At 45.0% G+C, this 14,012-nt stretch overlaps 1 protein-coding gene across 3 annotated transcripts in view; it reads right to left on the reverse strand.

Moving 5' to 3' along the window:
* GRIP2 (glutamate receptor interacting protein 2) overlaps nt 1-14,012 on the reverse strand; it is a 175,567-nt gene that overhangs the window by 150,830 nt on the left and 10,725 nt on the right. Inside the window, exon 1 of one of the 3 annotated variants that reach the window (XM_075574628.1) lies at nt 2,312-3,355. The exons of the other annotated variants lie outside the window; for them this stretch is intronic. Coding sequence (XP_075430743.1) covers nt 2,312-2,366 — 55 coding nt within the window. The 5' untranslated portion in view covers nt 2,367-3,355. Of the gene's footprint in view, nt 1-2,311; nt 3,356-14,012 lie in introns of those variants that run through there. 3 annotated transcript variants of the gene reach the window in all.

Consider the following 14,012-nt stretch of genomic DNA (forward strand, 5'->3'; position numbering starts at 1 on the left):
ACTAAGCGTGGACACACTATATACTAAGCGTGGACACACTATATACTAAGCGTGGGCACACTATATACTAAGCATGGCACACTATATACTAAGCGTGGACACACTGCAGGCGTACCCCGCATTAACGTACGCAATGGGACCGGAGCATGTATGTAAAGTGAAAATGTACTTAAAGTGAAGCACTCCCTTTCCCCCACTTATCAATGCATGTACTGTACTGCAATCGTCATATACGTGCATAACTGATGTAAATAACGCATGTGTAACAGGCTCTATAGTCTCCCCGCTTGCGCACAGCTTCGGTACAGGTAGGGAGCCGGTATTGCTGTTCAGGACGTGCTGACAGGCGCATGCGTGAGCTGCCGTTTGCCTATTGGGCGACATGTCCTTACTCGCGAGTGTACTTAAAGTGAGTGTCCTTAAACCGGGGTATGCCTGTATATACTAAGCGTGGGCACTTTCATTTGTGTTTTTCCGTGATTTTGTTTTGGTTTTGGTTGTGGATTTGCAAAAACTCAATGTGTTTGGTTGTGTTGTTTTTTTTTAATATTGACAAAATTATAGTAAAAACTAAAAATAAGCAAGAAAATTATAAAATAACATACTACAGTATGTAAATATGCTTAAACTAAGTAAAATGATAAAAAATAATTAGGAAACTAGCGTAATATAACTGAAACACGTAAAATAATTACAAATAAAGCTATGCCACCTATGTATCCATAGGTAACCCAACTGGCACCGATTTGCTGGCATACCAGTAGTGAGTAGAGACAGGTCAGATGGTGGTATCTCTGTCAGCATAGTATACCTAACACAGGTAGCCTAACAGTGTTCGCCAGCTGAAACTGGTTCCCTGGTATAGTAGGAGTATGCTCGTATGCAGGTGTAATATAATGGTGCCAACCAAAATATCATTTATTCACTGTATACTAGTAGAGGGTGGTCAGATGGTGGTATCTGTATACCAACCTTGTATAGACCCAACCCGCGTGTGACATAACTGTGTCAACCCAACTAGCTTTGTTTGGCTGGTATACAAGAAAGTGTAGAGATAGGTCAGATGCTGGTATCTTTATGCCTACCAGTGTACCCAACACAATTGTAAAGTAACAGTGTTACAACTGGCACCGATTGGCTGGTATACGAGTAGAGAGCAGTCAGATGGTTTATCGGTATGCCAACTTCGTTTATACTCAACACAGGTGTAATGTAACTGTTAACTCAACTGGCACCGATTGGCTGATTTACTATTAAACAGAAGGGCAAACACAAGGATCTGATTGGCTGGCTGGTATTCAGCAGAGAGTAGAGAGAGGTCAGATTGTGGTATCGGTAATGAATTATGCCAACCTAATATATACCCAGTACAGATGTAACAGAACTCTGTTAACCCAACTGGCACTAATTGGCTGGTATACTGTTTACTAGAAGAGAAGTGTATAGACAACCAGATCAGATAGTGGTATAGCTCTGCTCACCTATAACATTAGCACAGGGGTGGGTGGGGGGTGAATTGAGGAAGTACTTTGTTACTAATATAGTAGCTAATGTATAGTAGACCAGCCTTCCAGCAGAAGGGGAGAAGATGTAGTCAAAAACCCTTATTTAATACGATGTGCAGTCAAATCCTTGATACTGGATAAGAGTTACGTCCCATTTCTTTGAATGGAGTTGTAATCTTCTGCAGCACATTGAATATTGAATATTTCCCTGGTGCTTTATGATAGCTATAAAAGAACCTTCTGTGGAATAGGAAGCACAAAGCTCGTAGAGTAGGTAGAGCTTATGGTCCGTCCCTATTCAATATGGTGAGAAGCGGTAATGCACAGTTATATATACAGTATAGAACTATGTATACATGTTAATGGAAGCTAATCCATTGCTTACTGTGTGTTACTCGCTTCTCACCATAATGAAATAAGTTTTGCATTTGTAGCAAGTAAGGGAGTTTGACCAGTACCATTATTTCTATATATCTGAGATGGGCAGAAATCCCACGGTTGCATGTAACTCTCGCTAGCACAATGTTAACTGATTATTCTAGAAGGGGAGAGGGCAAAACCTTTGCAACCAATGGAGCCAGCAACACATGGCAAAGCAAATCCTTGCCAGCCCGGGGATATTTCTTAGGATACCAAAGCAAAGGGGGCATTTAGACAATAGAAACATCTTGTTGGTCCTTCCAACACTTTGGTTAACCCACCCAACTCCCGCCCCCCCTCTTCACACATCGGACCTAGTCATACACACTACAATCAACCTCAATGCAATGTGCTTGACTGCCCCATAAAATGCCCTCTTGCCTTACCATCATCCTGCATTCTCTGCAGACAGAGTGAGAGGTTTCTCCTCCAGCCTGGCATCTTGGCACAGCTTGGCACATGTGCTGAGAAGGTAAAGCCAAGACCTGGTTCACCCAGGCACAGTGATGTGTATGTGTAGCCGGGAAAAGGGGGTGTCTTATGGAACGGCTTGACATTGGAGTGAAGAGTGTCCCATCATCGCAAAGGCTGGGGTGCAGGCTGCCCTGGGCTGGCAGCGCCTCTTTCCTTGGTGGGTCCTGTGTCTCAGTGTTCCTTTCTCTAGTGGATCCACACTCTCTGTGCAGAGCTGTCACAGCCCCTCACCAATGGTCCTTTGTGCAAAACTGGTAGTGCCCCTTTCTAGTGAATTCAGTGGCTCTATGTGAATCTGGCAGTGCCCCACTCCAGGGGATCAGGTGGCTGACTCTATATAAAAGGTGACAGTATCCCTCTCTAGTGGATCTAATAGGTCTACGTTAAGCTGGCAGTCCCCCTTGCCACTGGACCTTGTGGTTCTCTGTGCATCCTCCCCCTGCCTTGTTCAGTAGCCACCTGAACTGCACATCCCAGACAGTGAGGATTGTACTACATGGGCAGAGATCTGAGGGGAGTCTGGCAGGAGAAGCTCACAAATATCCATTGGCAGATCCCCAGGGTTCAGAAATGATAGGTACATTGGTACCAGTTAGTGCTTCATGCATAACACTCTTCCAGAATCAGGGAGCTCAGAGGGGGAGAGCTTAGGTATATTTAGGAGTAGGGGGCTTTTGTCCTTGACAGAGAGTTAGTACAATCCTACTCCCAGGAACAGATAGCATTTCTGCTTATTATCTGAGCAGTCAGTGTCAGAGGCTCTGAGTCTCACTGTCATAATAATACGCAACATAATAATCATTTATTCCAATATAGTGCTGGTGGAATACACACCGTAGAACACTGTGAATCTCTGCCCTGAAGAGCTTACAATCCAATTGTTTAGTGCATCCCACACAGAGATGTGGAGGAGCTAGAATGCAAAAGAGAAAGGGCCTTCCGGGTTAAGTGGACTCTTAAGGGCAGTACCATACAATGAATGCCTTACCCGAAGAGCTTACAATCGGATTTTACCCTGACTTGCCCAAGATCATACAGAGATGAGCTCTGAACCTCCCATTTCACAAGTAATGACAAGAAGACTCTTGGCTCTTTCCTTTAACCTTTTCAGTTCGAGAGGGTCCTGCAACACATTGATAATAAAAAGATAGCATAAATAATTTCTTGTTACAAAGTGTCAACACTTCAGTCCTAAATGAGGCTTACAGACCAGCTTCTGCACCCGTGTGTACTAACATTCCCTGACTTCATGTGTCAGCTGTGTGTGCTGCTGCTATTACTGGATCAGAGAGCTGATCCAAGTTGTGGGGAGAGGGAGGGAGGAGGGGAGCTCTTCAGCTCCAAATATATTTTGGTCTTTTAACCCCAATGATCCCAGAGGGGCCTGCAATGCTTCCATGAACCAAGGAGACATCTACGGTTTTAAAGAAGAGAGTCGGTGGGTGAAAGTTTAGACTGATGTGTGTTGGAAGCAGAAGGGCAGCACAAGTCAACTGCTCGTTTCTACTAATGAAGATAATTACAAAGCCGTCATGTTAACTAGAGCTTTTCTAATGGCTGGATGGTTCTTTTCAAGTGTTTTTAATGCTGTTTGACAGCCATAATGCACTTAGCACATTGCTAGCTGTGCACTGTCCATTCTCCACGCAGTGATACTGTTTACACAATGCAACCATATAGGCGCCGGTTTAATAAGCACCAGGATATTTGGGCTTTTCAGCACTTCCAAGACTAACTTTTCTGTCCAGTCCCAAAAGCAACATTCTTCAGAAACGTCTTATTAAGTAAGGATCGTTATATTTGACATTGATTTGCATAGACCGTTGTAGATTTTTGCCACGTCTGGATTTTGGAGGATTTTTGTAATGTTAAGGAAGAGAACGTCAAAACGTGATGCGAAACCTGATGTTATCCGGCAGTACAAGTTATTAATAACATGTCAGAAAAGGTATGATTTTACGTGCCAATTTTGTGCCATAACAATAATTTGTGATGCTTAGTACATAGGCCCCTTGGAGTAATTGTTTTTCCCCAGAAATGCAAACATTTATGCCATGGTGCACAGATTCCTATGTGCGCTGTACCGTACAGCCCTCTATCCCCACACCTATTTGTAGTAAACAATGTAAGGACCCGCACGCAGGGACTGCATCATTCTATACAAGCACTAGGTAGACAGCTATACTTAGGGCCAGTTTAACAAATTGTGCACCCTTATGCTATTCACCTTTATGCCGCTGCCCTCCTCCAGCGTCAAATGACGCCATGTCACGTGGTATCAAATGACGTCACAACGGCACGTGATGTTGCGTTGTCATTGCAAGGCGTTGCCTCGTGCCGCCGTTGCATCAAACATTGTGAAGCTAGAGGGGGAGGGTGATGACGTAGTACTGACTCGCCAAACTCTTCCAGAGGCGGAAAAAATGGAAGCGGTGCGGCACCAAGATGCCCCCCACCCCCTGATTTTGCCGCACTAGGTCTGGGCCAAGTTGGCTTATAGTTAAATACGGGTCTGGCTCAGGGTTGCCACCTCTCCGGATTTAACCCAAAGACTCTGGGTTTTGGGCACTTATTTCCGGGCTACGGGTTGCCGTTGTCAATCTCTGGGTGGCGTTGGGGTGCGGTGTGATGCGGCAGCATCTCCGGCATTCTCTATTATTTTCCTGCAATTCCCCCTTCACCTGCAGTTAACATGGCTGCACGGCGTCAAATGACGCTACGCGGCATCACTTTGCCATAGCAATACGGCACCACGTAGCCATGTTAACTGCAGTTGAAGGGGGAATGGCAGCAGGATGCTGGGAGATGCCACTGCACCACGCCGCCAAGTAAGGGTTTTTTTTTCGGGTAGACCTTCGGTAGAACGTGGCAACCCTGGCCTGGCTATACTACCTAAACCCCCTGCCTTCCGATGGCCAATAAAAAGGCCCCTGTCCTGTCCTCCAGTGCTTCACTACAAGCTTGCTAACCCTGGAGGCAGGTTCTCCGCTCGCCTGTTGCTGGGAAGCTCCCAGACTTGCTGCTGGCTCTTGTGAAATCCTGGTATTGATTTCAGCTTGTCCTATTACTCTGCTACTTGCTCCCTGCTCTGACCTTTGGCTTGATCGACTACGTCTGTTTACCGCCTACACTGACCTTGGATCATGCGAGTACCCTATCTGCCTGCTCCTTCCTGAACTCTCTACCTGCATCGCACCATGGATCCGGTCTCCTGGTTCCAGCTACCAATGAGCATACCCTATTGATCCAGTATTAGAGACTCTCCCCATGGATTCTCCTTCACACCCTGTCAAACAATGGATAAAAAATAATACATCCCACACAAGTAATCACATAATGCAGAGAGATCTCATAGTTGTTGTTAGTGGATCACCAAGAGAGTTCTTTCTGGATGCAATAGTGCAGGACTGGCCAACTCCAATCCCCAAGGGCCACCAACAGGTTTGGTTTTCAGGATATCCCAGCTTCAGCACAGGTGGCTCAATCAGTGACTCAGACAATGACTGAGCCACCTGTGCTGAAGCAGGGATATCCTGAAAACCTGACCTGTTGGTGGCCCTAGAGGACAGGTATGGGCATTTGGTCACAGCCGTTTCACCATGACTAAATGACCGCCGGCATTTGGCCGCAGATGGACCCTGCGCCAAAGCCGATCCGCCGCTGCTGGCCACTTCTAAGGTAAGTTTAATTGGTTGGGATAGGGGGTTAATTTAATGGGGTTTTAGTGATTAGGGTAGGAGGTTAATTTTAGGGGTTAGGGCAAGGGGTTTTAGGCTAATGGTTATTAGAGTAGGTGGTAGAGTTAATATTAGGGTTTAATATTAGGGGGGGTTTAGGGTAAGGGCTAATGTTAGTCACTAACTTTCGTGGCAAAGCGGCCGGTGGCTGAGTGTTCCGGCAGAGGCGTGAGCCGCGGCGAAGCCCCGGCGATCATTTGGCCGCGGCAGTACTGCCGCTTGAGGACTGGAGTTGTCACCCCTGCAATAGTGCATAGAGAGGCTTTGAACTCTCACAGGCGCACACATGAAGAAAAGACCTGTGAGGTTTTGAAAACTCTGCAAGGATCATTACTTCTCTGATGAAGTCCCTTGCTTGTCCATCAAAAAGTATCACAACCTACGTCAGAGTTGTGGAAAACATAGTGATACAGAACGCACGACAAAGTGGGGGTGAAAAAGCACTATATTATAATATTATAGGTCATCCTAAAATGTGCTGCTCGATGTCCATTTTTGTCCTTTGCTAACAGAATAGAGTGTTAGATTTCAGATGTTTTCAGTTGCCCCCGTGGTTTAGTGAATGAGGCCCTCAATGTGCTACTTTGTAGCTTCCTCTCTTTTATCCCAAGGTTTAGGCTTTCCTCAGCGCTTTAACCTGTTGCACTAAATAGCTTCCACACGCTAGAAGCAATAAAGTACTAAAGGATTGAAAGCGTTGTATCCGTGTGCAATGATACGGAGTCTAATGACCGAAGCTGCCTCATTTCCGACTGATGCATGGAAAAGTCATGCCCCCCACTCGTAAAATGCTCTCCCTGAGGGGCTGAGAACGGCGGTGACATTGTGGCTGGGGGTTGTGACACTACATCAACCTCAGCGGGATGCGGTGCTTTCGCTTATCCTTCCGCTGCGTTGCCATAAACCCCACAGAGTATGATGGCAAATGAAATGCGATCGTCATTAAGGTTCCTTGGAATAGAAGCGGCACGATCTCACTCATTCCATCCATGGTCTGCACCCTATCTGATCCTGCAGCTCGAAAACACACACACACTGACGGCTGGTCCCGCAGACCCACTTCCTGGTTTAGAAACGGCCCTTCCTGCTCTGTACAACCACACATTTTATTTGATCCCTTTTAATACTTGATCCTATTAAAGCTGCAGTTCAAGCTCCCGTTTTTTTTTTAGGTTTTTTTTTTTACTTCAATAGTTTCATGTGGGCAATCTCTACTTACCTAAAGAACTGCATAGCTGGCGGTCAATTCGTTCTCCGTCTATTGATCGGCAAAGTTTGGCGACATCTTTAAATATGGGGAATGTAAATGGTTGCTATAGCAACAAGCATGTTTTTAAAAATAGAATACAAGAAAATTGGTCTTTCAAAGTTGTTGTTTTTTAAAACAGAAAATGCTAAAAGTATTTTTTCTTACTACAGAACTGATTTATTAAAAAAAACACACGTGCAGGATATTGCCTGAACTGCAGCTTTAACCTCTTAGGTTTCCCTTTTCTCTTCCAACCACTGATCTGCAGCACAACCAGACACTCACGAGCTGGATTACCATAAGGGCCCTCAATCAGTTAGTTATTCCTGGGTAGCCCCTTTAACATGGTACCACATGGGCCAGGACCTGGGTTCACAACTTCAGTCCTCAAGACTCCCCAACAGATCAGTTTTTTAGGATATCCCAGCTTCATCGCAGGTGGCTCAATGAGTCGTGCTTCAGAACAGGTGGCTCAAATAGTGGCTCAGTCTTTGACTGAGCCACTGAATGTGCCACCTGTGCTGAAGCAGGGATATCCTTAAAACCTGACCTGTTGAGGGGAGGGATCTTGAGGACTGGAGTTGAGCACCCCTGGACTAGATACAAAGGAGTTAACTGCAGGAAAGAACCACTGATGCTGGAGCCAGCACAGCTGTGACAACTAAAAAAGAATGAATTGCAAGATCTTCTGAGAGCGATGGGATTAATTGGCATCTTCTGCATTTAGTCCCAGAAACCCCTCATTAGTTACAGAGGACATGTGCATGAACAGATTTATTAGAGAAGTAATATAGTGTCATCCTCTTGACCTTGTCCCCGTATCCATAATGTCCCAGGGCACTGACAGCCATCTGGCTCTCTCCACTGCTGGTCCCTGTCACCCTCTGTAACCTGCACATTTCTGACTGCCGTGAGCAGCTTAATACAGATACAAATATCACACGTGGAAGGCAGAGCCCAGACTAGAGGAGATCTGCCCCGTAAACTGCACCCAGTGGCGGATTTTTCATTTTGCCACCCATAGGCACATACCCCGGGCCGCCTCCTCCTGCAGTGTCGTGGCGGCAAATGACACCGCAATGTCACGTGACGATGTGTGTCCATGGCAACGTGATGCCATGTTAATGCGTCACCAGGTGACGTTGCGGCGTCATTTGATGCCACGATGCTTCTGAAGGAAAGCAGCGAGTAGGGGAAGGTAAGAGACCTTTACAGGGGCCCCACGCTCTCCCCCGGCAATCGGTGGGGAAGAGAGCGCAGCTTCTGTATACGGTAAAAAAAAACTAGAGAAAACACCGAAAATGTGCCGCCCTAGGCTCAGCCCTAAAGGGAAATCTGCCACGGACGGTATCAGCACAGACCACGTGCATCTAGAACTTATGGGAGATTCAGCAGTTTCCATGCATTTTCGGCACACTTTCCCTTCAGTGAATGACCCTCTTAGATTGCAAGCTCTTCGGGTCTACTCCTTTCCCCCGTGTATATAGGTGTGGTCTTATCTTTGCACCATACGAGACGCCTGCATTTTATACTGTAACGTGATCCTTCCTCCACTTTGGCTTTATTTAGAAGACCACACAAAGATATACTTGCCTGGCACACTCGTCGTTATTCCCTTTGAAGTAGAAAGGTTTTTAAGGTAACGAGTATCTGTATGACACGCACCGTCGCTGAATAACCCTTTTCATGCAGAAATAGTTATACGCACCTGGGTAAGTGAAAAAGAGGCCTTTTAAACCATGTATTGAATATTCAAACGGTCGACATAGCGCAATCATTCGGGGGGTTGTCCCTTCCTCTGGGGTAATAACACCCCAAAACTTTGCGCTCTATCGACCTTTTGCATATTCAATACATGGTTTAAAGCAGCAGTTCAAGCTGCCGTTTAAAAAAATAAATACTATTTCCATTCAATATGTGCATCAATGCAATCTACACACTGACACGTGATTAGCTAAGTTGCCGATCGGTGAAGATTTGCCTCGGGGGTTCACTAAATGGTTGTCAGTGCAGCAGAAGAGGACCCAAGATGCAAAGTTATGTGGGGAAGATCACGTAACCATGCAGTCACTAAAAAAGGGCTCAAAAAGGAGTGTGCCAGAGCCTGTTTCAGAAGAGGAAGGGGATGTGACTTTGTAAATGGTTGCTATAGGAACAAAAAATGTTAGTTACATTATAATACTTTAACATTTTCATTAAAATTGTTAAAAAAAAAATGCTACCAGTATTTTCTCATAGTACAGAACTGATTTATTTAAATAAAAAAACACATGTAGGATATTGCTTGAACTGCAGCTTTAAAAGACCCCCTTTTTCACTTAACCGGGTGCATGTATCTATTTCTGGATGAAAAACTTTATTTATAAGAGCGCGAACATCCTACTGGAAGCCTCAAAAAAAAAAAAAGCAGAAGAAAAACTGCTCTGAAAATGTCTGCGTGAAGAGGAAGAGCGTCCAATTATACGGAGTGATGAATCAGGGAAGGCCCCCGCTGCGTGTTAGAAATGCATCAAGAAGTGAAAATCAATGATCAATGATTTTTATCCTGTAACCCATCTCCTCTCTTGATTACAAGGAGAGAGAAAAAAAAAGCACAAAGATGTATTGATTTCAAAATAAAACCATTTTGCACAAAAGGCAAGAGAAGCTAGTTTTCTAAAAGAGAGACATTGCAACTCCGTTACTGTCAAAACAGAGCTTTACAGGACACTCTGGGGAAAAAGGGGTTAAAGGAGCAATCCAAGCAATATCCTAGCTGTGTTTTTCTAATAAATCAGTTCTATAGTATTAGATAACACTTACATATTTTTTTATTTTAAAATTCAACTCGTAATGCCATTGTTAATTAGTTTTAATACACTGAGCATCCTTTGATTTCTGTAGCAGGTTTTAGCCCACCTCCCCAGCAGTGCTAGATGTTTGCAACACTTTCCTGTTTGTGCTAATTTGTTGCCAATGTTCCCAGCAGTTTGAGCTGCAAACTGTAACAATAGATAAAGATACCGTAGTAATATAAGGATACATTGTAGCTGCTGAGTTACACTGACTGAAGCATTGATTGAAACTGAAACGCAGCCATTTAGTGAACCCTGGGAAGCAGGATCTTTGCTGATCGATCACGGGAGAACTAATCTATCGGCAGCTTAGGTAATTCGTTTTCAATAAAGGTAATTAAAGGTGGTATATATTAAAACTGAAAAAGGATTTATTCTTCTTTTTTAAGCTGTTGGATTGCCTCTTTAAAATAAGAACGATGTATTTGTGCATTACAAACACCTTACGATAATTCAGTATTCAGCATTTCCCCTCTCATACCTCCTAAAATAAGCAATTCAATCTTTAATTCCCCTTTAAGTGACTTGCCTGCAATTCATTACTCTACGATTTGCTGCAGGCCCATCTCTGGCATTGACAGGGTTAATCGCACAAGCCTCATTCCTACAGCATCTAGAAAATGGGATCGCAGAAAGCGTCACATTGAAATGTGAGAAATCCTCGTCTAAATCTCAGGTCTGGGATATACGTGTCATTTGAGTGATCCGTGGCCTGTGGGATTGGTAAACGTGCACGACAGGGAGGCGTGGCAGTGACGTCACGTGAGCGGGACGCCCTCATTGGCTGAGCAGTGCACGTGACCCGGCCGTCACGCGACCAAATCAAAACATTTTGGTCGGCTGGAAAATCTGCCGCTCTGTCGCGCTTCTTCGCTCGCGCGCACTGTGGCCGGCCCCATAGATCCCCTGCATTTTGTTAGAGCCGCGCACGCCGTCAAACGCAGCGGCGCTCGCACCATGGACGCGGCCTTAGCGATACTCAAAGAAAATATTATTTTATTTGCTCAGGGAGGGGCACAGCTGCTTACAGAAACTGCAGCGAGACGGCAGTGCAAAGTGGGTGAGCATGGATTAGGAAAGTGTTTCCTAACCTGTGGGGCTGACACCATTAGAGATCATTTGTGTTCTACAGGGGTTCCCCGGGCACTCTTCAAGGGTTCCCTGCAATTTCCAGGTCATTTGAAAATTGTACCAAATACAGAATTATTTACAATGCATCTGATTTCAGACGCGCTATTAGAGAGGGTTGGGGTTCCTTATAATGCATCTGATCTCAGGCGCGCTATTAGATAGGGTTGGGGTTCCTTACAATGCATCTGATCTCAGACGCGCTATTAGAGAAGGTTGGGGTTCCTTATAATGCATCTGATCTCAGAGGCGCTATTAGAGAGGGTTGGGGTTCCTTACAATGCATCTGATCTCAGACGCGCTATTAGAGAGGGTTGGGGTTCCTTATAATGCATCTGATCTCAGGCGCGCTATTAGAGAGGGTTGGGGTTCCTTACAATGCATCTGATCTCAGACACGCTATTAGAGAGGGTTGGGGTTCCTTACAATGCATCTGATCTCAGATGCACTATTAGAGAGGGTTGGGGTTCCTTATAATGCATCTGATCTCAGGCGCGCTATTAGAGAGGGTTGGGGTTCCTTACAATGCATCTGATCTCGGACGCGCTATTAGAGAGGGTTGGGGTTCCTTACAATGCATCTGATCTCAGACGCGCTATTAGAGAGGGTTGGGGTTCCTTACAATGCATCTGATCTCAGACGCGCTATTAGAGAGGGTTGGGGTTCCTTACAATGCATCTGATCTCAGACGCGCTATTAGAGCGGGTTGGGGTTCCTCCGAATTTCTCAATCCAAAAACCGTAACCAAAAAAAAAAAAAAGGTTAAAACACACTGACATCGATACTTGTGATACAGAAAATGGCAAAGAAGAAGCAGAGTGCAGCGTGACAAGACTGAAAGAAAGATGGCAATTTCTTTGCATTAAACACTTCAATAAATACATTGCACTTTGTGGCATCCTTACTCATTATTAATGGGATTTTGAGGGTCCAGCCGTCAGTTCGGACTGCTTGCTTTGTACACCGGGTACAGAACGGGGATCCCAAAGGCAGAAGAATGCATTTTTTTGTGGGGGCCTAGTTTTAATAATATTGGAAACCACTGGATTAGGATGTTATCAGTGTGTGGGAAGATGTGCTTTGCATCCTAAACACTTAGCATACTGCACTACTGATTACTTCCCAGTCTCTTGCTGCCCTCTAGTGGCAGCTTTTCTCCTGGTATCAGATTTGCATTAGGTTTCTATACGGAATTAAATTGCATTAGAACTGCAATGCATCGCAAAACCAAAAGCGTTTCATACAGTGTCTCAAGGAAAATCATGAACTATAATCAGTCACATCTTGTTTAAACAGAAGTGCGTTTCCCTTAAAGCAGGGGTGCTGAACTCCAGCCCCCCCCCCCCAACAGGTCAGAATACCCCAGCTTCAGCTCAGGTACTTCAAACATTCCCTGATTCAGCACAGGTGGCTCAATCAGACCCTGCTTCAGCACAGGTGCCTTAATCACTGAGCCTCTGATTGAACCACCTGTGCTGAAGCTGGGAGAACATTTGGACGTTATTTACTAAAGTCTGCAAAACTGGTGCAAAAATACTGCACGAGATTTAAACTTGTTGAATAGCTATTTGTTCCCTTGTTCTGCTAATTCAAAGTTCAGGCGAGGTTGATTTAGATTTGTCTACATTTAAAAACAAAACAAAAATAACCTTGTTCTCTGCCCCCTTCCTTCCACAGACGCTGGCATCAGAAGAACGATGAACGAGAGGAACAAGAGCCGTTTGACAGATGCAATTTACTGGGCTATGTTCAAACAAACACAACAAATGAAGAAGGAAGCCGCAGACATTGCTCTTTTAAAAAGTATGAACACTTTGTTCTCAGGGGGTTAGCTGTGTGTCCCCAGGGAAGTCTACGTGAGGGGTGGCTAACTCCAGTCTTCAAGGGCCACCAACAGGTCAGGTTTTCAGGATATTCCTGCCTCGGCACAGGTGGTTCAATCAGTGGCTCAGGCTTTGGGGTTCCTTACAATATATCTGATCTCAGACACACTATTAGAGAGGGTTTGGGTTCCTCGGAATATAATTAAAGAGTTCCTTAACAACAACAAAAGGGTGAAAACCACTGATCTAGGGGGACCACCCTACCTGTACTTATGCATGGGTGTGACAAATTTATTATTGCATTTTCAATCCCTATAGTGGGGGCAGCAGTGCAAAGGTTGAAAGAATATAGAGATACTTAGCACTATACACTGTGCTATACTCACTTTTTAGTTCCACCCCCCCTTTTTTTTCCAAAATCTTTTTATTGGAAACATAAAGATACAGATATACTATATACAGTGTCATGGGCACATGACTGGCTACTTCAAAATGTTTACCAATATGGGTTTTCTAGTTAAAGTAAAGAAGGGAAGGATAGAGGGGGGGAGCAGAAAGAGACGAACAGATAGGGGAGGGGGGGGAAGGTGGATAGGGAAGGGGAGCAGGGGTAGGATCCTCCTGGATCTCTATCTTTTCCACTTGGCGACATCCGGTCGGTTTTTGTCTAAGCCTGGCCGGGGCCCTGTGTTACAAACCAGAGGTCCCAGGTTTTCCAGAACTGGGGCATCTTCTTATGGAGCATGGCTGTGAGCTTCTCCATAGTCATGACTGCATTTCTCCTCCTGATTAACGTGCCTCTCGCTGGAGCGTTAACCTGTTTCCAGGCCCTGCTGCTACAC

Source organism: Ascaphus truei, chromosome 17 (assembly GCF_040206685.1).
Source record: "Ascaphus truei isolate aAscTru1 chromosome 17, aAscTru1.hap1, whole genome shotgun sequence".
NCBI classification, from domain to species: Eukaryota; Metazoa; Chordata; class Amphibia; order Anura; family Ascaphidae; genus Ascaphus; species Ascaphus truei.